Here is a 24,784-nt window from a genome sequence, read left to right as displayed (position 1 = left end):
AGCTTGAAGGGTAGGAGAAGCCATCAAGCACCACACGGCCACACAGCGCTTTTCTGACAACAGGATACGGCAGTTGCTCTTTTTTGCCTCTGACCTGTGCAATCGCATAATCCGAGCAATTGGTTGCCTGCATTCCCTCATTGCCACTGATCCCGACTCCAACGTGAGCTGTCTGGATCATTCCTACGTCATTGGCACCATCCCCAATGGCAAGTGTTATGGCATTGACGTGTTTCTTGACCATGTCTACTATTTCGGACTTCTGTAGAGGAGATACTCTGAAAAGGAGAGAAAAAGGTGTCAGTCTCTCACATGCTGAGCTATGTCCCTTTCCCAAAAGAACAGCTGTAATCTACATTTAGAAGTAATCAAAGGGCAGTTGCTGGGAAGTTTCTTTATTCAACAACTAAGCTTCAGAACTTGTGCCAAACTATTTTGGAAGGAGAAAGTAGCTTTAAAAACAGTTTCGCATTTGTCTACTTGCTCATATTTTATGCAAAACAGACCAAATAGACATGTTTTCCTCCCCCAGCCCCATCTGATACACTTCAGCATTACACCAGTGATGTTGTATCGGGAACACCAGAGACGGGAGTTCCCTCTTCAGCTACGACCGTTTACAGATGAACAGTGCAGGCTTCCCTATCTGCTGTCAGCACAGCATCTCCACCCAGGAGGAGGAAGACCACTAATATGTTCAGAGAGTAAATCAAATGGAGGCTTTTTCAGTGGTTTGGCAGAAGGTACTGCAGGCTTACATATTGCCTCCTCCAGCTCACATGCCCCCTTGCCAGACCATCTTTCCAATCTTGGACTACATAGCCAGGATCAGAAAGGCTAAGGCCTCTCCCTGATCTCACATACACCTTGTGTGCTCATGTAACTCTGACTTCAGTGATGATGTTACTCAATTCCAATTCAAAAACCAAAGGCTGACTCCATGACGTCTGAATATTCTTATCAGCTTCACTGGTAGTTACTTTAACCTCATTTCACATCAGTTCTAGTTCAATAAAAATTCATGGAATTCAATGGAGTTAAACTAGTCTAAACCAGGGAGAAGTGGAAAAATACTCAGGACTAGGTTACTAAATTGGATAAGACACCCAGAATGCTCTTTTTTCATGGAAAAGGTGGATCAGGTTACCAAATCATATGAGGTATTCTGGAAATACCTACATGTAGATTAAATATTTCCATTCTAACCCCATCTGTACAAACAACCCTAATTCCTTTCCCCATCAGTTTTAGTTAAAGTTCCAAATTATTTTATATTCCCTTGAATAAAGTTTTAGACAAAACTTTTCCACATCTCAAGTAAGCCACGTAACACTCAACAAAAAGAATGTAACTGATATCTAAAAGCTTTGCTATTAAAATAGGGAGAGAATGGGGAGCTTGGGGAATAGAGGAGACAGAAGTTTTTTTACGTAACATTTTTTCCAGAGTCTACATCCTGTGGGAGCAACTTACATAGCATTTTAATACACCCGGCTGGATTATTGCTGATCAAAAAAAGTAGAATTATCTTGTTCAGCATTTGCTTTATGGCCTTGATTTTGTTTAGTGCTGATGACCTCTTAAAATAACTTGATGAGTAATTGGGGGAGAAAGAGTTCCTAAGAAAAGTTTGCTGGGCTCAACATTCACATGTGAACTAAACCACCTAAAAAGTCTAGCAGCTGTCCCGTTCCTAAAAGCCGAAAACAGGAAAAAGTTGACTGGGCCATAAAGTTTACTTAATTCCATCAGATAGATTTATTAAGCACTCAACTACCTGGCAATGAAAACACCACTTGGCACTGCAGGGGCCCAGTTAAATTATCAACACAAAACCCCAACACACTAACCAACCTACGGTGCATGACAAATGTCGATTTTAATTATAAAGCAGCTTTGAATATAGACTGCATCAAATTTTAACTTCTCTCATACACACATACATGCACACACACACCACTCTTCCCCCCCCACCCCCATCGCCACCCCCCGATAGCCACGTAATAAAATACTAAAGCACGGAGCAAAGAGTCAACAGGGACTTCAAGCAATAAATTGGGAACTCCAGAGGGACTTGGAGCCAGCTCTGGAGGGATGGGATGGACAAGTGCACAGACCCACATTACCAGCCCCAGTGCACAGGACAATATACTTTTAGCAGTCCCCTCGTGCAGTTATTTCACCGCAGCTGAGCACTCTGCATATCTGCTAACATCTTCCTCAGCCATACACATATCTCAGAAGTCCAGTTTGTGTTCATTTAGTTTTCAGTTACATGGCCATAGAAAGAGCCAAGAAGTTCCCTGGTTTCAAATATGCTTAAAGTAACAGGGGAATGAAGAGACAGACTGTGAACAGCATCTCTGATTCTGTAGTTTAAACTAGCAGCTTGTCTGCAGACATTTCAGACATGACCAGAATGTGGCAGAGATGTTCGAGCTTGTTCTAGTGCAGTTTAGCTGTTAGACATCAGGCAAGCTAATATATCCTGTGTTCACTTCTGTGCCTGCAGTGTAGATGTGGCTTCAGATTTTAAGTCGACTTTGCCATTAATAATTCCATTATTTGTCAAATCAATGGAATACCTCAATATAAACACATTTATCAACTATTACACAATGTACACAGTATGCTTTTACTGTCTTGACCAAATAAAGTTAATTAAACCCATAGTTCTATAACACCCAGTTAAAGATTACCATCTTTACATGCCTAGGAAGACTAAACAAGCTACAGGAAACACCAGATATATATTTCAAACATAAAAAAATGTTTCTGCACTTGGTTTAAGACGACAAAATCTAAGACAAAATTTCAGCACAAAGCGTTACTTGTAGTTGCTTATTCTAAACAGCAGCTTTATAGCAAAGCATCCTCTTTGACACCTCCCCAACAAGTACAGCCCCAAACTCCAGAGAACACATTTTGCTGCACACAGTATACAAACTACAAAAGTTGCAAATTGAGATGGCTACTGATTCCCTGAGGCTTTTCACTCCCCTCCTCTCCCAACTCACTCAGCCTCCAAATCTCCTCTTCTGTTCTTTGTAATCTATTCGGTACCACCACACTGCATTAGGTGACTTTAATCCCCTGAGTCAGACGATCAGAGCAGCGGCCCATTTCGGCTCATTGGATAGGCTGTCTACGAGAGTAACTGGAAGATTACAGCACAGGACACTATTAAGCTGCAGCTTCCCCCAGGTGGTATCTTGGAAGGGGAGGAGGAATAGTCAAGTTCACAAAGATTCCTGGATAAATGAATAAGTTCAAAGTAAAAAGCAGAAGGAAAGAACTAACTACTTTGGAGAAAAATTTTGCAGCGACAGGCAAGTCTTGGTAATTGTGATTTGGTGGAACATCCCCGGCTTTCACTGCAGAGCTCACTGCAACAACATCAGGATGTAAGCCTTGCTTTGATATACACCCAAATAAGAATTAAGATGTGAGCACAAAACATTAGTTGCATCAAAATCTTCTGCTTACTCATGTATTCATTCACTGGTCAGACAGCAATGCTTCTTATAAAGGTACTTAGAGTGCAACTCAAAAGAGTTCACTGGAATTGTTTGTTTACGTGTAAGTTATTTTTATTGTCTTTACTCAAAAGCATCTTTGACAACAGATACAAGCAACTTAGTCTTTTACACATACTCCTGGAAAAAAAAAAGTCAGGTTTCAAATACCACAATTACAGCTACAGGACCAATTTTCAGTTTCTTTCTTAAACTGCTTTCCTGAGAATCTGAATTTAACCTACTCAGGCTGCAGAGCACCTGGGGTCAAGACTGCACCTTTATAAAGCGTTTAGCAGTCAACATTTGGCTGGGCAATACAAAGTGCTAAAGGAAGGGATGCATAAAGTTAGTGTCAGCCATACAGCAGGCCTGCTACTTGCCCACCTCTGGGGCTTCCTTCCAGTAGCCTCACTCTTGAGATGGTAAAAGCTGATATGGAAAAAAGTAAAGTTCTCCTCAGTCTCAAACCTGCTTAGTCTTTATCAGCACCTTTAACAGATAATTACAGAAAGGAGTTTCCATCCTGAATGAGGTGACTGACGCCTCAATATCATATTGCTTCCTCCGTAATGGGTGGAAGCAAGAAAGGGCACAAAGCACTATACCTTGTGAAGAAGCTCGGAGAACAATGCAGCCCAGAGCCAGGGACCCTGAGAAAAATATGGACCTAATTATCCCCGGGTCACTTAAATCTATAAGGAAACTGTGGAATGAGGCAGGGGTAAGTAGTTTTCAGACAATGCAGTACTATATTGTTACTATCAGTAAATACTTTAAGGTCCCTCTTGTACTTAGAGAAAACTCACAAAAAAACCCAGCACAGCAGGGAGCAGTCACTCAGCTGGCTTCCACAGAGGATGTTGTTAAGTGGCTTCCCACTGACTTCTCCAGATCAGCTCCCAATGGCTTTAAACCTTCTGTTCGCATTTACTTCTTTAGCCTGGGTACACACATTTATGAGCAGACTTCTTACCTGATACGTTTTGCCTCTTCAGAAAAGTTCTACTTATATGGTTTAGTCTTAGGTAGTCCTGCGAGGAGCAGGGAGCTGGACTTGGTGATCCTTACGGGTCCCTTCCAACTTGAGATATTCTACGATTCTACTCAGCATTTTGCTAGAAGATTTGCTCAGGTTTACTTTATTTCTTTAAGAAGAAAACTCAAGCACAGATAGAGAATCTTCCAGTTCAATTTTTTTCCCCCATCAGGAATACTTATGGGACAACCAGAGCAATTCACAAATTCGTATCAGCTCTGTCATCTTTCAGTGAAAGATTTCACAAAAAAACCCCAACCAGTGAAGTGGTGATATTTTCAAAAATAAATATCGAATGTTTTATTTATAAACCAATTTTGGTAGCAAAATTAAAGCCTCAAGTTAAGTAGAAGCAAAAGATTAAGACATCCATTTTAAGCAAGCAAAGCAATAGAGCTATAACTTCAATTTTTAATGTACTGCAACTGATTTAAATCAATCAATTCCTTTACTGTACTTTTTGCAATCTGGCAAGGCAGCTGTCCCTCTTATTCCCAGACTCCATCTAACATATTAAGATGGATGCAGTCACAAATGAGATGGGAAGGACACAATCAGCACAACCAGTCCTGTGTCACGTACATCTGCTACGCTCCACAAGATACTATCAGCGGGAAGCAAGAAACAGTTTCTTTCTTCTGCCCCATGCGTATCTGTATTTGTCCCAGTTACAGATGCATGAGAACAACTGACAGCAACGATAAATAATACTTCTCACACAGGTCCTTGAATTACAGCTGTATCATTGCAGATGCTTCAAAGTATACAGACATAAACCACAGATGGGAAATAAAAATGCAGTATTTTCAGAAAAAGATTAGTTTTACTTATTGCATTCAAGTCTGAAGGACCCAATGAAGGCAGGGTTCTGCTAGAGAACTAGCAAATGAGACTACCGTCTGTATATAAAAAGACACATGATTAATAAAGAACAAGAAAAGTAAACTTTATTGGAGTCCTTTTATCTATAAGACATAGACAGAAAAAGATCCAGTAGTTTATAAGAGATCAGTTTATATTCAGACCATCTTACAAGGCCATGAAGAGAAGGCAGCACCAGAAGCTCTTCCGCACCTGAGCAAGGCACAGCTTGATAGTCTCAGCAGTCTCCTCTGTTCCCTCTACAGGTGCTGGGTTTTGCAGGGATTTTTTTGTTTGTGGGTCCCCTCCCCGAAAACAAGGAGACAAGCATTTCTGTTAAGACTGCATACTTCCCCCACCCCCACTGTGATACAAGATACTCTTAAGACATTCTTACCTACACTTTTAAATGCTTAATGTTCATTTAATTTTTAATGTCACAAATGGGATCCCCCAGGGATCAATACTGGGCCCAACAGTGTTTAATATCTTCATAAGTGATCTGGACGATGGGATCAAGTGCACCCTGATGAAGTTTGCGGATGCTACCAAACTGAGTGGGGAAGCGGACACTTTGGAAGGGAGAGTCACCCTGCAGGAAGACCTGGATAGGCTGGAAGAGTGGGCTAACAGGAACCTTACAAAGTTCAACAAGGACAAATGTGAGGTCTTGCACCTGGGAAAACATAATCTGGGAGTGCAGCACAGGCTGGGATCTACCCAGCTGGGGAGCAGCTCTGTGAAAAGGGACCTGGGGATCCTGGTGGACAATGAAGAGTGAACAATGTGCTGCTGGCAAAGAAAGCCAACAAGGTGCTGGACTGCACATCAAGGACATCACCAGCAGAGGTAAAGTAGTCATTATCGACTCAGCATTTATCAGGCCACACCTGGAATACTGTGTTTAATTCTGGTCCTCGCTATACAAAAACAGAGACGTGGACAGGCTGGACAGGGTCCAGAGAAGGGGCACAAAGATGATCAAAGGACTGGGAAGCCTGCCATAAGAGGAAAGGCTGAGAGAACCGGGTTCTCTCAACAAGGTTTCAGCCTTGAGAAAAGGCGGCTTAGGGGAGACCTCATCACCATGTTCCAGTACTTAAAGGGTGGCTACAAAGAAGATGGAGACTCCCTTTATACAAGCAGTCACATGGAAAAGACAAGGGGTAGTGGGTGCAAGTTACTCCTGGAGAAATTCCAATTGGACTTCAGAGAAAAACTTTTCACAATGAGATCAGTTATTGGAATAATCTCCCCAGGAAGTGGTGGATTCCCCAACATTGGACACTTAAGATTCAACTGGACAGGGTGCTGGGCCATCTTGTCTAGACCATGCTTTGGTCTAGACAGAGCTTTTGCCAAGAACAGCTGGACCAGATGATCCTCGAGGTCCCTTCCAACCTGGTATTCTATGATTTGTGAAAAGGCGGTGGCAAGGAAGGAAGCTGTTTCAAGTATTACCTCCTCCTGCTTCCATGCTGTAACAGGGATTAAACACAAAGATGTTAATGTCTTTAACACAAAACATTAATTTGATATTCTACTTCCTTCAAATGCCTTGTTAATGCAACACAAGAGGCCCTTAAGAGCCTACCTTTATTGCAGTGAACATGATTTTACCCTGTTCTATCGTAAAATACACTAGTACTTCAAAATGCTCAGTGACCTCATCTTCAGAAAAGGCAGAGATGGGAAACAGCCCAGAAAGAGCTGAGAGCTATCAATAATACTGACATTTAAGTGTATGCACTGGTCCCCAGAAAAAGCAGCAAGATAGGTTAACACTAAAAGTAATGCTCAGAAAGCAAGGAATGTTACCATGGCATCATATTTAGCATTTTTTAATTACATATTGATTTCTCCTGACACATGCCAGGGTGCAGATTTCAACCACGTGTCATCCAAACAAGGGCTAGTCTTGAATTACAGTCAAGATGCTCCAAGATATCTTGGACAGACTCACAATGATGCAGTAACCCACACAGACAAAGAGTGAACAACAGCACGCAAGCATTGTATTGACTTAAAACGCGCATTACATTGAATGCTTTTCGTTTAACCAAGTGCTCTGAATCTCCTTCAACCTGCTGACAACCACAATTTCACAGGGACTGGCTCTGGTGCAGTACTTACAACTTTGGAGACAGCACTGAGTGAACTGATGGATAGTTTAATGTTCATAGAAAGCACCAACGGAATTCATCCAACTAAATATAAGTGCCTCCAATGGAGACATCTCTATCTGCACTAATCGCGCCACGCTCCTTTTATAGTCAATGGAGAGAAACAGGCACTTCCAGAGTGCAATTCATCTGGCTTATTTTAGACATGTGCTTTAAGGCTATAGTTCATTTCCTCTTACACATGCCCTTTTCTCCCCACCAAGGTAAAGGGGGCTGAAGGTAACTAGTTCACATGAAAAAGCCTACTACTGACAGGTAAAATTACACAGGATGAAACCCATCCTACATTACTGCAGTGCTAAATGCCTTCAAATCAATCAGTTGCGCAAGCTTTTCCTCTCTTGCTTTCTGGAAGGTGGAATGCCTCCTTCCTCCCCACACAGGCACCTGATGCTGAACTGACTGATACACCACATCCTCCTTCCCGTCTCTTAAAATTCTCACTTCTTGACTGTGCCTCCAGCTCTTACTAATTCTTCTCTACAGTAATTTCCCAGTCCCATCTCTTCTGAACACAGACAACTAGAAGTCCTACCAAACCTCTACTGACTTCTGTAAAAACAACCACAGCTTCACCACCCATTATCACTTCAGCTGCAATCTCACTTCTCCTTACCTCATTTTTTCCCCTGAGCAGACCACCCTCCAAACTTAGACTGGTTTCTAGTCTATTTTTTAATTTTAAGAAGAGTTTTTATATCCAATTTCACTTATCAGGAGTCTTATTTCATCTTGTTAGAACTACAAAAAAAAAAATCTTCCTTCAGTTTTTCAGCCTCAGTGACATGCTAGTCACACACCTGACTGAGCAAGATATATTACCTCTAAATTTCAGATTATCCAGAACAGGGTATTTTGATGCCTAGCATGGCTTTAAGTCAAAACACATGCACACACCTCTACATACATGCTCATAGAACATGTGGTTGTTCTTTTTAATTTAATAGTTTCCAAAATAGTTCCTTCTGCATCACTTTAGGCATAACAGAAATGCCTTAATAGAAAGCTCTCTTTGTAGTTATAAAGCCATTGAATTATACACAGTCTTCTGAAGTGGAAGAACCCAAATTCACGTGGCACCTTTTTATCACAGAAACAAAGATTATTTTTATTCTAATTGTATGAGTTTTTTATTTTAAAATACATGTATCAGTACAGAATTTCTCCCTTCCATTCCATATTTCAAGAACTCATTTGCCATTCACAGTTGCCACTGAAATGATCTCCAGAGGACAAGGACTGTGAAATAATCTCTTTATAAGCTGGGTTCAATGTATTAAGCACTGTGATATAATACACAGCTCCCCACTGAACACAGGGTTAAGTTTCAAGTCAGCATCTTCTTCCTCTTTGATATCCCCCCTGCATGTTTCTGTCCTGATTGCCCTTCCCCCAACCTGCTTTATGGAGCAAAGATTAAATAGGGAAAATCTAGTTTGGAAAACAAATGATTTGGAAAGTGATGAGTTGGCATAAACATGGTGTTGAACAGGAGATTATTTTGCATTTTTAACTAAAATGGTCGCTAGTGGCAACAGCTATAATACATTTTTAAAGTGAAACTAATGTATCAAATTAATTTTGAGCTTCCCTCACCCCAAGCTGATTAAGGCACATTCATTTCCATGTTAATCAGCCTGAGCAGTTCTCATGCAACACAGAAATCTGCCTTTTTCTAATGACAGAGCAAAAAAAAAAAAGCCTGTAAGACGTATAGTTTAGGGCCTCTATAGCCTTGAGCACACGCACAGACAGCGAGCACCCGTGTGTTTCACACAGCAAAGCTGTTTATAGACTTCTGCGGCACACGGTGTAATCGAGCAACAACTGAGACCGTGGCCATTCATAAGCACGCCGGCCCATTTAGCGATGCTCTGTCCTGCGATGGAGCCAACAGATCAACCGGGAGAGCCGGGGTGAGCCCCAGCCCCTGGGAGCAGAAGAGCAGTACTGCGGCAGCATCAGCCACACGGGCAGCGTGGTTGCCTGACAGCCCCTCTGCTCCTCCATGCTAACTACAGCTCAAATGTGAAATACAGCAGCTACAGATGGCATTACTATTGTAAACTACTGCTTCTTTCAGGTCATATACTTCAGACATGGGCCACAAACACTGACATGGGAGGAAGATGAAGGGAGAAGTAGCTAATAGATTAGAGATAGCTTGCCATTTCAGCAGCACTACAAGCACCAACAGTTTTATTTTCTTCATTCTGAGTTCTAATAACTCTGCATAATTTACTTTTCTCCCTCTCTCCGAAAAGTCTCCTGAAATTTAAAATGAGAACGTGTGTAAGTGATAAACTTGCAACTACATATTATTGCTCGAATGCCTAGGATCTCTGAATTACGTGCTCCTGGAACAGACACAGTCCCAAGCAGGGTATCTCTCCCAGTAATGATCGTCAGAGGGCTGCAATCTACAAGTATATCATGTTAAGGACTCACTACCCAAAATGAGACCACTACCTACTTATGAAAAGTGAGATTTTTCAATTTTGGAATTATCAGCATACCTCAAAAGTCAGGGTCACATTGTATCAGGGAGGAAAGGTGAGCTCCCAATTTTTTTTTCATCACAACACCAAAGAAATGTTATTTTCCACCCTTCCCTGAAATCCAGTCTCTATTTAACAAGAACAAAATGCTTGTGGTGAAGTCCCTAAATCCTTTGACATTTAGAAAAAAAGAACCAAACTTCTGGTTTTCACAATCTCTCCACAGCTAGGGAAGTTGAACACCAGGGTGTTCCCACCAAGATTAAAAAAATTCAGATGACTTTTAGATAGAAAAGACATTGACAACTGGAAGTTTGACTGGGACCAGCTCAGTCTTGGTCGACCTTTAAATCCGCATTCTGTTCAAAGCCAGGCTAAGTATTAACTTACAGAAAAGCATTCACAGCACACTCGCTACTCCCAAACACAAGCTGCAAGAAGAAAGGATCTTTACATCAACCTTTAAACCTCAGACTCAATACAAGCAACACTTAAGAAGAGAGGCAAAGGAAAGGAGGAAAAAGGAAGGAGTAATATTCTACAGCAAAATCAGTTATACATTACCTTCATGATTAAATTGAAGCATTAAAATACGGCATCTAGGGTAAGGAGGTGCTTTTGTCATGTTCAGCCATCACCTGTACTATAAGTTAATATGACCAAATTTACATCAAGAAGGTTTAGTAATAGCGTCTCTACCCATGGCCAGTCACTACCATGGCCATGTTGTTAGGGCACCTCTAACCCTTGAACACACGGTTCCAACATATCCGTATCTCAGTGCATGTTTACATATCCAGACTGAAGACACAGAAATGCCCTGTGGTTTGTGAAAGTGGTGATTAATAGCAGCTGCTGCTCTAACAACAAAAGAGAAAAACAGCAGAGTGAACACAATGTATATTGGTCCCCTGTACCCTTGATTTTCCAGGACCTTTTGAGTGCGAAGACCCTGCTGCAGAGGAGAGTACACAAAGCTGAAGCTGCATGTCACCAGCGGTGACGCAGGGCACGAGCACACCACCTGCTGTTATCGCATTGGCAACTGTCAGGCAAGAGGTCAACCTGGTCCAGTCTCACCCCTGCCAAACCTGGGGAGCAACTGCTTGAGCTGACTGTCCCCAGAAGCTCGTCCAGGCATTTTGGAGCAGTCCAGGCAGAGTCAGGGAGTACTTTAACAGTGCAGGAGGGACCATCACAGTCCATTGTCCACCCTTGCTCCTTTGCACTCTTATTCAGGCTGTGGATGCACTCTTAAGTGCTTAATACATGAGGAGAAGCCTCACAAAACACCCTCTCTTTTTCCTCTCCAAACTTGCATTGACTTCAGAATTACGCTTCTTAAAAGCTCTAAGCTGGCCACCTTGCTATTATTGAAAGGAATCTTCAGGGCTTTTGGAAAAAAAAAAAATGCATCAAAGAAATTGCAGTTTTCATTTCCTGCATGCATCTCAACTCTCAGAGCTGATTTTCTTTTGCACATATGATTTTTAGTTTTAGTCTCATCCATATTTCTGAGCACAGGATCAGTCATATCAGAATAGACAGAGCTTTGCCCAGGACAGAGCTCCACAGAGTATAGACAGTAAAAAACCAAACAAATATTTTCCTTAATAGCTCAAACTAGACCAACAATTTTGCTTCCTGAATTACACTAAAAACACAGAACTAGGAGCCAAGTCTTCACAACGTCAAACCTTTGCATGTTTATAGAAAGGACACAAAATGCTGCAGTTCCAGTTTGGTAACGTATGTGTCTACGTTTCACAGGACACGCTGGCTTAGTGCTAAGGAACAGATGCCAGGCAAGATCATCCCTTCTACCACCCCTTTTACTTAAGAAGAATTAAAAGGGACACCCGAACAATTAGAAGAGCAGAGAGAAGATAGCTGCATTTAAATTAATCTTTTCCTGAAAGCAAGCAGAAGGATATTGCCTGAAGGACCTTCTTTCCTGGAGAAAAAACCAGCTTTGAAACAGTTCGACAGGCATTATGATGAGCCCTTTTCTATTAACTTGTGGTCTTTTAAGATGAACCGTTGGGCAACTAAGAGACAGCATAAAGTACCAGCCCATTACTAGGGGCAGAGGCGAGCAGAATTCTTCCACATCCACTTTTATACCCAATCGCTGTTAGACCAAGAAAGGCATCTTCTCATCGCTACCGTAACTTTAAGTACTAGGCTGCTTCAGACCATTAGTGCCACAGTAAAATTGAATTTGAGCACGTCCAAGTCATTAGTGCCAATGGAATTTGAAGTATCAGAGCTACCTTATTATTGCTAAGGTAACTTAAATCCTGTAGCCTAGGCTACAACTGGAAGAGCTAAATGAGCCAGGCCACATGAAACATCTCCTTAAAAAGATACCATGGAAATTGAGGGGAAAAAAAGAATTGCTAGAATTTGAACTATATTCACTGACACTCTTCAGGACTCAAGCATGATTAGAAGCAAAAAATCTGGCAAGAACAATGGTGACTTGCCTAATACTGAATAATTCATGGGCTCTATAGGAAGCAGGAAAGAGCAAAGGGGCTTTTGTGAGTTAGATAGGATACTCTCCACATATACCAGAGTATATCAGTATGGCTAAGTTGATGCTGTCTTTTTTAAATTCAGTCATGAAAAGCAAGTCAGCTTACAGCACTTTCTGTCTAGAGAAAGGCTTAGAGCCCATGCATGCACACCTGACTTTATAAAATGGCTTTTGTAGCAGCACGTTGTCTACTCTCAGTTTACACAGTAACTTTTATTTTATTTTTTAGTTACAAGCTAAGACTTGGAAGCCTAAGTTCACATAAACCTGTTTACTATATATCAGAAGTTTAAGAGTTTAAACACACTGGCAAGATTCAAATAACAGCAGTTCATTTTCCAAATCCAATGCACTGAAAAATGCCATAGCCAAACAGGCTATTGAGGTAAAAAGTGAGCCCCACTTTCAAATATGGCCTGGCAACTGGAAAGTTCTTAAAACACATTGCAGAAGCTGAACATAGATGGCAACGTGAAAAACTGTAATGTTCGAAGGACTCAGAAGACATACAGTGCCTCCTACAAGCTCCTACTAGCTCTATAAGCTGATCTAGTTTTGAAAAGCCACTTCACTTTGTATACTTTATATATTTCTCTACACTCTATTGCTCCAAACAGGGTCAGAGTAGCCTTGCTAGAAGCTTGCTGGCAGTGATGTGCAAGGCATAGTCAAAGGTTACTACTGCAAAATTCCAGGAGGACTCGGCAACTCTGATCTAACATCAAAGTGGTCAAAACAGTCAGTTCATGAAGATGGAGAGTTATTATATGAACAGTTCTCCCATGAGTACAACGGAAAAACATCAAAATTAGACTACTAATAGCCTTACACTCACACTGGATCATGACATAAGAAATCAAAAGCTAACACTTTGGATTAAAAAACTCCATAAAACAGATGGAACGCCAAAAAAAAGTAAATTACTAGATCTTCTGCATGTAAAACACCCAAACAATTTACATGGAACAGAAAACCTACTTATTCTCTAAATGCACTTGGCTATAATAGTACTGTAGATGTCTTGCTGTTTAATTTTTAGGAATACAGATTTTATTCTCATTCACATTCTTCATATCCAGTTCAAATAACACCTTAAATGCAAGCCAACATATTGCAGCAGGGCAGAGTGATTAGCCGAAGGGAGGATCCAGCTGTTTTAAAGCATTTGAGGCATAACTTTTACATTATTCTTGGTATAAAATACACTTCACAGAAATAAGGTCGAACATTCAGCTGGCAATGGTCAGAGTACCACGAGGGTCCATCCTGCTCAACATCAGCAGTAACCCAGACGCTGACAAAAAGGATACCCTCAGCAAATCTGCAGATGATATTGAACTAGGGGGACTGAGCCAGCAAACCTCATAGAATTCAGATGGAGAAAGACAAAGCTCCACTCCTGGGACAGAATAACCCCATGTACTAGTACAGGCAGGGAAATGACTGAGTAGCAGCCCTGCTGAAGAGGTTGGATATCATGGATGTTTTCATGAAGATCTTGAGTAATAGAAAAGATTTGCCAGATATGTTGTGGAATCTCTGCCCAAAAGTGTCTTCCATGGCTCAATTAAAGAGAACCATGGCTGACATGATCTACTGTGGATGACGACCCTGCCTTGAGCAAGAGGTTGGACTAGGCCTCCAGAGGTTCCCATCCACCTCAACTGTTCTATATCTGAAGTCTCAGTTTAGTGACAATGGAGGCACTTCCCTACTAAAGGAGTGATATGGTCCCTGAAGAGGGTTCCCACGTGGCTGTCACACAGCAAGGCCTGGATTTCAAACAACTATGCTTAGCACACATGCTGCCTTGTGTGCTAAAGGTCTCCAGTGAGATACAGTATAACCAGGCACTGCAGCAGAAAGTGACCTTATCTCCTTCCCCTGCGTGTAGTCATCTCATGTTATTGGAACACCTTCCCCAGGTAAACAGTCTTCTCCTTCCAGCCCTGCCTTTTCCTCATCCATCAGCACTTCAGACTCTTCTCACCATCACATCATCTCCTTTCTTCTGCCTGAATAACCCAATGGTGTTGAAGTTATTTATATAACTCCGTGCATCATTTCCTTAACTCAAGATTTTTGTATTTTAGCAGTGGATACATTAGACTTGGCAACTTGAAGCTGACGACGCTTTGGGCAGACACTATAAAATTTCTTGGTTATTTTTATGCCACTCTTCAGAAAAAAAACCCAAAACAAAAACATCTGGCATAAAAGCCAATCCATCAAAAGAAATAAACAGATCTCTTGAGAAAGCTAGACAGCCAGTGTAGACTCAACAGAAACTGCTCTGATCCAGCAAGAAAGTTCCACATTGGAAAGATTCCTTCCAAAAGGGTCAACTCTCAAAGACTTGCATTTTTTAGAAGTACTCTCCACATTACTATTTCCAAATCTAGAAAAATTAACATTTTAATCTCGTTAGTCCATAATGTCTGATTATAACCCAGTTCTCAGAGAAAGTCGGGCCTTGTAGTAACAGGTATTTCTAGTTTCTTTCCCTTGCCTTTGCTAGATAAAAGGAAACAGAACTAGACCTAATTCTCCTAATTTAAGAAAACTGATCAGGAATAAGTAGGAGAACTGAGAACTAACCATTAACCTCAATTTCTGCATAACAGTTGCTATGAAACCTTAGCATAGGCATTAAGAGTTGGAATCCTCCTGAATGCCATATATTTGTGTTTTACTGTGGAAAAAAAGGTTTGACTGAAGACACAGAGGTTCTACAAAACCAAAACCCTTTTCAGTTGCATTCTGCCATAATTATCATGGTAAATACTAACTTCTACATTAAGATTTCCCAGTCTTTTATATCTGAGCCATACTTTTATGCCTCTCTATCCCTTCCTATGTTTGCCTACATATCTGTGACATCTATAAACCAGCGTAAATAAGACTATTAGGAAAGTCACAGATGCATTTTAAGTAGCTCTTTATTTGATCTAATAGCTGACAGTAATCACTATGAGCCCAGTCTAGAGCTAATCATTCCATGGATTTTAATGAGGATCGAATAAGGTCCAGATATCAGTCAATCCTCCATAGATTTGAGTTCTCCCAAGTAGCTCACCTTAAACTTGCCAAGGGAAGTCACATCCACGTCACACAGAAATTCTCAATATTTAGCATCAGCAATTGTCATTGCATTACTATTCCCAGTACATCATGCAGCAGTACGTAAAGAAATCATTGTGTATGCTAATCAACGAATGAAGCAAATCTTCAGAGCCACTGAGAGTCCTCTCCCCATCTGCATCATTTGCCTAGTTGCTAGAGAGACTAAAGGAAATAAAATTTAAAAAAAGAGGAGGGGGAGAAGGGAACCTTTCACAACCATGTAACTCCAACTGCAAAAATTGCTAATACAGACAGGCTCATTTTCAAATATACGTGGGTCAGAAATAACAGCACAGCTCAAAGCAGCTGCGGTCATACTGTTTACTCTCCTTTTTGACATAAAAGCCTTTTCCTCTGTGAACAGTTCTTAATGTAGAAACATCTAAATGTATGCTAATGCCCAGAGCAATAACTTCCTTTGATTGATTCAACAGTACTGAAAGTACCAGGAAAAAAGATCAAACCAAGTATTATACAAACAACCAATGCCTTCAATATGGTACATGTCAGCATGAAAGCTGAAAGGAGTTGAACAAGCCAGCTACTAATGTCTTACATGGTTCTGAAAGTGGCAGCGTTCTTAAGTGCCTGCAGATAAAAGTGTTTTTCTTAAGTTGTGACATCAATTTATAGAGCTCTGTAATATAATGAAAGTGCTTTGATTTAACATGATTTATGAAGCAAAAGCACTTCTGGTGTCTTCAGAAAAAGCATAGGAGTTTACAATAAACACAAGATAATTAAGTAATTTTGCAGCCAGTTACTCTCCTGAAATCATAATTAGGAAAAACAAACATGACCTCCCTCTTTCCTTTTTGTGCCACTTAAAATTCCTTCTTCTGTCTTCCATTTCACTGACTCACCTTTCTTTCAGCATCTTTTCACTGGAGAGCTTCCAGTGACAAACTTCTCTGGCGTTACTTTAGTGAAGGCATTTTCAACATTCAACTAGTCCCAATAGCCTGTTTTTCTACAAAGCTGCTATAGTGTTTACAGAAGAACAGTAAGACACACAAAAAATAAATCTGAACAAATGGTCTATGACTTTTTCAAGTGTGTCACAAATAGTACAAACTCTGGCTGCACTCTGTTATGTTTTACTCCTCCAGAGTTCAGCATAATTTCTTTTTTTTTTTCTAATGTGTAATGTATAATTGGAAGTTATTTAACTGCTAGGAAAACAAATCTCTGGTTAGATTTAACTGACCCCGTGCTAGATGCACAAAACACATAAGGATAAACAAACTGTTCCCTTAGGTAGACAGATGACCAAGTCCACTTCAGGGAACGGGGATAAAGCTCAAGGAGAGGGAGGCATTTTGCCCTCTGGGTAACTGCTGGAAGGAACAACAGGAGCAGGATTTCGAAATCAGGGTCCACTGTCCTGTCCTCTTCAAGTAGCCCAGCATGACATGGGTAGCACACCTTATTAAATCTGATTTCAAAAAAAAAGGTAGCTGTGTTTTTAAACTCCCACTGTCTAAAGAGGACACTTAGCTTAAGCCTACTTAAGCCATCATTTCTAACGTTCAAGAACGTGATAGCATGGGGAACCTTCAGTACATCCATGAAATAAGCCTCCAAATGCATATATGCATTTAAGAGCCAGCTCTAGTACATGTATCTCAAATTCAGGCATGATAGATACCTGTCAGCCCTTTGTCTCAGTCCTTCTGGCCTTGTCTGGGACATGACTAGCTCAAAGCCAGATGCTTACAGACCTTCAGCACATCAGTCGTTAAGCAAAGTTTTGGAGTAAACTGTATTTCTGGACCTAGGAATCTCAGCGCCATGGAAGGAAATTGCTCAGCTATGTCCAAAAAGGAAAAAATTGTATAAAACTGCAAAATATAAATGACAAAAACCTTCATTGTATTAGCGTATAAATCCATGGTGTATCCACACTCATGTTAGGCAGACCTTCTAGTTCTTTTTATCAGTTTAAGAGAGAAGAGGTCTAAAAAAAAGGGAGGGAGGGAAGATCAAGTATGTGGAAGTGCTTTTGAACAAGCACCCTTTATCTGAAAAAAGCAACTACAAGTCAATATATCAGAGGTTCATTTGATGAGGTGAGGGGAAGAAAAGCAGCCAGGGAATGATTATTCATCATTTCTAATGTTCAAGAACGTTATGGCATCCAATGAAATTACCAGGCAGATTTAAAAGCAAAAGGAAATACTTTCTCTGCACTGTACATAACACCCTCTGTCCAAAGTGAGATTACAGACTAAGCTCTAATCTCTCTCAATTAGAGATTAAACACATTCAGGTAAAAAGACTTAATCATGAAAGAAAAAAAATAATCAAGGATTATGAAAACAAGATGCAGATACAGCTGCTGGCAAAACAGGTCTCTCATTCTCTAATTATATACACATTCCCAAGGCAGCTACTACCTGTCACTGTTTGAAACAGAAAATTGGGTTAGATTGGGTCTGGTCCAACAAAGACATTCATATATGAAACCAGGCTTAAGATCATTAGCTGACAACTACAGCAAACGTGAGGTTCTCTACAGATTTAGCACTAGTCAAAGAACAGCTATACTGCGGTATTATCCACTAAATTTGGACATATCCTACTGAAAATCTCTTGGAAGAGAGAAGCTAGAATCCAGCTCATATTCTCATTCTAGAGCTGCAATGAACTGGATGGCAATTTGTGCAGGAAAACATGACACTCTGTCAAGTCAGGCAATTGATCTCTTGCTGATTCAAACTCAAATCCTGACAGTGGTACACCTGATTTTCAACAAGTTGTTCTTCTAGGCAAAAAAGAAATCAGTTATCACTGATTAATAGCGTATGACAACAGCTTGAAAAATTTGTGGAACAGCTTAAATGTACAAGAGATCTTGAAAAATTACAGTATTTATGAACACTGAGAATTCAAGTTTACTTTTCTACTTACATTGCCTATTTTTTCCTGGGGAAGGAAGGGTTCACAGAGGAGAAAAAGTGAGCCTTTTCATGAGTATTATGGATTAATCTGCTTGGTCTATCACCTCCTTGCCTCAGATTTGGCCTTTTCCATATCTTGCAGGGCACAGGTCAGTTCTTACGCTCCTGTGTTACAGGGTCCCTTTCGCTCTTGTTCTGTTCTAGGCTTAAGTAATACTTCATTTTTTGTAAAATCATGTATCTGAAGGTCACAATAACTTTCAAGAATCAAATTTTATGACAGGACAATCTAGATCTTCACAAAAATATCCCAAGCGAATGATTTTTTAATAGAAAACTATCTGCAAAGAAAGGAAATTAAAGCATCTAACATCATTTCATGGCATGTGTACCAGAGCTTCTCCTTTACTTCAGCACTAACAGACAAAAAAAAATAAAGAGAACATGCAACAGTCATGGAAAGCTAAAGAAAATAGTTAAGCTTTGACAAACTTTAACCACTAGTACTAAGGAAATCCTCTCACGAATGAGAAATACAAAAAAAAATAAGAAAGCACAGCTACTGCTATTCTTAAAATGTCAGACAGCTAACAAAGAATGAAATTTGCCATCCACATAACAATGAGTATTTTGCCAAAATACATTTACCTCAGGTAATGCCTTTATTTACAAGTGAACATGAAAAGCAAGTGTGCTGTATAACTCAAATACAGGTGCTCACCTAATCAGACAGAGGAAGAATCACCACTTAGAGGACAGGAGAATGGGAGGGCAGCAGTTTTCTTATGTGGCAGAGGATACTCAGAACACATGGCCTGCAAGTGCCTCTATAAACTGGATTACCCATTCTGTGAGAAAGCGCTGGGCACCACTACATAACTGAAAGACTTTTACAGTTCAAACTAGGTACCTTGGTTTGGATAATCACATCCACTCATTACTCTATTTGAGTAAGTGTCAAAGGGCTCTTCAATTCACACATAGTACAAAGTTTGCATCAGGCAGACTATTCTCCTGCTATTTGTCTCCTTTGCTAGCGTTTAGCTTGACAGAAGTTCCTCAGCTTTACTACCAACATACCTTCTAAACAGAGGACACTTGGTGGAAACAACCAATTAATCCACTGAAGGGTATTCTTCCTCCTGCTGTACAGATTTACAAAAAAGGAAAAGAACCTGCATGCAGTTTTGCTTTCAACACCGCACTGGGGAAAGCGAACAAAAAGCTTACTGCTTCCTGAACACAGAAAATAAATACTCCTCTTAGTGCTCCAGAATCCCAAGGAAGCTTCCAGCTGTGAAATAAGGCAACTTGGTGACTTCTGCAAGAAACGCACCAACTAACACTGTATTTTAGGAAGTACACAGTAAGACACTGAGGATCAGCTTTGTCCAAGCAATTTTTCTCCTGTACCTGAAAGAGCTCTGAAGTTTCCTCAATCCAACTATTGTCACAAATGAAGACTTTATAAAAGGACAATAAATCTAATGCCACAGTGAGCCTGGAAACACTACTGGCACACCCATGTAGTAGTCCTGTTTACTGCCTCTGCTGAAATATCATTTCACTCCCAGTACAAGTCTTTGCTTTTGAAAACAAAGAAATTGATAGAAATCAAAGTTTCTCTGAATAGTTTAAGTAAAGAAAACCACACCAGTCCCAAAGGGATTAAAATTTGGAGAGACCAGTTTGATCCAGAGAATTGAATGATCACAAAAGAAAGTGATTATTCCCATTGTAATATGTTTACACCAGATTTTGGCCAGGTTCCCGCTCATATTTCTTTAATTATGCCTGTATAAACAGAACTATTACACATCCGATTCGATATCTTCTACAGTTCGGGAGACACGTCTGTAAAAAAAATATTTCTCATTAACAAAACAGTATTTTACAAAGGGTCACTGAAAGAATGCGAAGTCATCTCCACCAAGCAGCTGAACCTCACAGAGCTGCAGGGTTCGGTGAGAATGACCTAAGCTGCGAGCACGTTAATACACAGTCAGCTTCCTTCTCAGCATCCTGTCAGTATCACCAGGGGCTGGTCTTATTTCATTTACATATGCCATAAAAATATTTCCTGGAGAAGAATATTGCATTACCATATGCAGATTTTCAACCAGGAAACTGAACTTGAGGACAGCACTCATGAGACCTGGCTTTTAAAAAAAAAAAATCTTGTAGGCAAGGAAAAAGGAATAAAGCAGCCAGTAAGCTTGCATACATTTTTTTCCTGCACTTTTTTTTTCACTTTTCTGTTCAGAAGACACTAAATATCTGCACCAAAAGGGAAGAAAATATGTAGAAGTCTTATGGTGCCATCTGTTTGTTCTGGTACGTGAATGGATAAGTTAGCAGCAGCATTCCTCACCACACCAGTGTCCTGTCAGACAGCTGCCCTGCCAGCAGCCTTCACTCTCAACGTCTGCAAAAGTTAAGCATGATATCCTGGCCAGTTTAGTCCCGGGGCCCCCTCCTAGAAGATCCTGTTAATTATGCCAAGGTCTGTTAAAATTATGTACAGGGTTCTTTCAATATGTGTCTACTCAGCTAAGACTAATAGCCCTCCAATACTTTTGGTTTGTCAGGTCTCCAAATGAAACAAATGAAAACCAATGGAGAGATACTAAGTGTCCCTATACCCCTTCAGGAACAGATTTAACACTATTGAATTACCGAACAGAATGCCACGGAGAAATACAGGCTTTCCATTTCCTAACACGCAGTATCATTGGAGGCCCATACTGCCTGGCCGGATTAACCTCCCATATGGTCCCACCTACTTGACACTACCAGCTACAACAGTGATTTATACAGCTGGTGTCAAGAAGTTCATTATCTCTGCAAATGGAGCAGAGGATTTTCAGACTACCAGCAGCCTACACTCTGGGGCTGAAGTGGGTGCAAAAAGCTAGAGTTGGAAAAAATGCAGCATGATATGAAAGGGAAAGGAAAGCAAAGGGAAAGGCCAAAGAAGGTGAGAAAGTCAGTGCTGGAAGCCTGTAAGACGCACGTACCCAAAGCAGGAACCGAAATATCCACCGCTCCGAACGTTTAGGAAAAACCCAAAGACAGGCTGAGGGGCCGGTGTGAGAAGAAGGGAAAGCAGGGGAAGGGGGCAGAAAAGGAACAAACTACTGAAAGGTCATGACAGGAGACATTGCAGACTGAACACAGACTGAAGCTATTTCCTGTTTTAAAAGTGAGAGAAAGTATTGATTAATATCAAGGAGACTGATTTAGGGTAACGTAAATCAAACTTTTCAAGAGTTGAAATGCCAAGAATGTTCTAGCTTTTAGACAAGGGTAAGGTTTTGGGATTTTGGGTGTCCCGTCCCCGCCCCAGTAATAGCTTTATGTAAACACATTTAGCCTAATACAGAAGTAAACAGTGTTAAGATTTTTTTCCTGAGGAGAAAGAAAGGATCTTGGTGGCAAAGACAAAATTAAGAGAGACTTTTGGATCACACTGAGCCCAAAGACAGTTTCCAGTAAAATGAAAAAAACCAAACAACCCCAAACCCAAAACACACACCTTTTCCAGGCAAGCAGTGTTCTATTTTCTATGTTCAGTTTTGTTTTACCTTTTTCTTTAATTTAGGTCCACATGTATAGAAAAGGAAAGTTAAACACAAATACCTTTGCACTGAAAGTTTTTTTAACACTTATTTTCAACTCCGAGTTCATAGTCACTTGCTTTACATCCCCTAAGAGTTTAAGAGAATGTACCGTCTATTGTCCACCTTTCACGTCATGCCTCCATAAAACAATGCTAGTGCTCACTTATTCCAACGTAAGTGATTTCTTCTGAGTTAAGTGCACTGTAGTACTTACAAACGCTTTCCTTAGTCACTACGTCACCACTACACATTCAACAGCAGCATCCTTTTAGCCCCACGCATTTGCCACATTACCCGCCCCCCACTCACTGAAAGAGATGGGGTTTGTCTACTATGACTACTCCCCTTCAGTTTAAGAAGAACGTGATCACATTAACTCTCAAATTTTGATATATTATCACAACTCCAGAAGGAGCTCAGAGTCTTGCTACATGACCTGCTAATATAAAGAAACATACAATTGAAATGTCCCAAAGTAATCTCAAGTTTGAGCAATAGCTAGTGCTGCAAGAGAATAAAAGAAAACTGTGCTTTCATATTCTAGCTTGGTCTCCAGCCTGATGTGTCACAGCAGTTAACTCTCCTCTGAGGAGCCCTTCCCCTGCTATTTGCACAGTGTAAAACTCTGGCCTTGGAGCAAGTGACCTCCCTGCATTCACAGGCCTCCTTGCAACCAACTGAAGTGTCTTCTGCTGTTCACTGCAGCTCACAGCCTGACACACAGCACTTTCATCAATGCATCTGTGACCACGTCAGTTTTTTTACCTTTCAATGCTTTAACATCACACACCTTATTAAGCTGTTACTTGCTACCAGCCAACACAGACTATCAGATTGTATTCCAGCTAATGGGGCTTTACTTCGGCCTGCACGAACTCCTCAGGTCTCACAAATGGAAGTAACTTCCTAAAGGGGTTCTGCTTTCCCTTGACACTACCTCATTTTGATAAGCAAAGTGACATTTATGAACATACTTGACAAGAATTCTCCTCACACACACAGCACGCTCCACGGCTCCTTCCTGTAATCCATACCACGCATCCAACCCACTCCCGTTGCCTTCTGATCTACTGCACCTATGAACACATTTTGGCTTAGCTTTGTAGCAGAAGTGAGGTACACTGGGGAGATCTAGTTGTAGAAGCACGTTCTGTGTTGTGCTGCACACTTACTCCTACACCACAAACCCCACACCTAGGAAACACAGATGCCTGACCTGCACATCACCTCTTCAGTCCTGTGCTCTGCTTTCCCTCTCATTTGCCTCTAAGACTACTTGGCATAAAAGCTTGAGCTCAGCAAGTGTCTCAGACCCCAATCAAGCCACAGGCGAACACTCATAACTTCGGGACACCATGGACCCACACGTCTTAAACTGCATGGAGAGAAATCTGTTCTTCAGCAATTTGCAGATTTGGGGAAGCTGGGGGAAGGGCAGCAATTCTGTCCAACTTAAATCTCGCTTGGCTAATGTAGGTTCTCTTAGAACAGAAGCATTACAAATACTGGAGCCCTAAAAAAGCCAAGTTTCCAGTTCTTCAACTACTTTGGTTTCAGAAGCCTTCATACCTTCACCTTCTATTCCAGAAACCAACAAGTTCTGGTAAAGCAACTCTTCTTCCTTGTGAGACTAAATACCTACTCCTTAAAAAAAGGTCAACTAAAAGCCCAAGCATTTATGATCCCCTCTACTGAACTATTCTTCCTACATTTTTATAAAAATTTATTACAATCCTTAGAACACATGCTCTTTGTTGTTCAGTTATCAGACAGATATTTTTCCACACTCATCTGAATGTGTTCAGATTTCTTCATGTTTCAGCCAGGCTTTCTGTTCTCTTGATGATAGCAGTTTTGTTTGCAAAACAAATTGAAACCTCTATTAGAAATCTTTAGACTTACACACAGATTTCAAGGTCATGCAAATGTCTTTAAGCAAGTTATCTTCCAGCTTGATGTCCAACTTTAATTTTTACACAAGTAGAATGGGGAATCCAAAGCAACCGCTCCATTGAAACACTGCCTGGTTCAAAGCCCGATGTTTCATCCAGCCCATCACCCAGGCTCAACATCTTTAGACTACAGCATACCAAATACACTTTTTTCCCCTGCCTTGCCGAAATTCTTCTGTTTTAATTTCTTTTATTGTCTAGGCTGCTTCACAACTTTTCCTCTGCATCTTTGTGAAAGGCTTTGAAGCACCAGTTACAAGGGACACTGCCCCAGTGGTCTGAAATTTATCTCCTCATTTGCAGTATTTCTGCACAGTTGCATGAGTTCCTATCAACAGCATTTAACCCTTCAGTACAGCTCAAAAGAGCCATCTGACTGCAGCTGCCTGCAGCTCCAGGGCCTGTCATGAAGCAGTCCCTCAAGCAGCATGTTGCATGGCTGCCCAGCAGCCTTACACTATCCCAAAACCTTGACCAAGGCTAGGTTCATGGGCTCCCTGCTATGCGCTTGCTTCCTTCTCCAAGGAGTTTCTCACACAGTTCCTCCTGGGTGG

General features: G+C 40.9%; 1 protein-coding gene across 8 annotated transcripts in view; it reads right to left on the bottom strand.

The window, feature by feature from the left end:
- Positions 1–24,784, bottom strand: part of ATP8A2 (ATPase phospholipid transporting 8A2) — a 347,593-nt gene that overhangs the window by 155,647 nt on the left and 167,162 nt on the right. For all 8 annotated transcript variants that reach the window (XM_054809745.1, XM_054809706.1, XM_054809713.1 and 5 more), the window contains one exon: positions 95–278. In XM_054809745.1, coding sequence (XP_054665720.1) covers positions 95–278 — 184 coding nt within the window. The remainder of the gene's footprint in view (positions 1–94; positions 279–24,784) is intronic.

Source organism: Grus americana, chromosome 1, assembly GCF_028858705.1.
Source record: "Grus americana isolate bGruAme1 chromosome 1, bGruAme1.mat, whole genome shotgun sequence".
In the NCBI taxonomy this organism is placed as follows: domain Eukaryota; kingdom Metazoa; phylum Chordata; class Aves; order Gruiformes; family Gruidae; genus Grus; species Grus americana.
The sequence above is the reverse complement of the archived record's forward strand: the minus strand, read 5'-3'. Positions and strand labels throughout refer to the sequence as shown.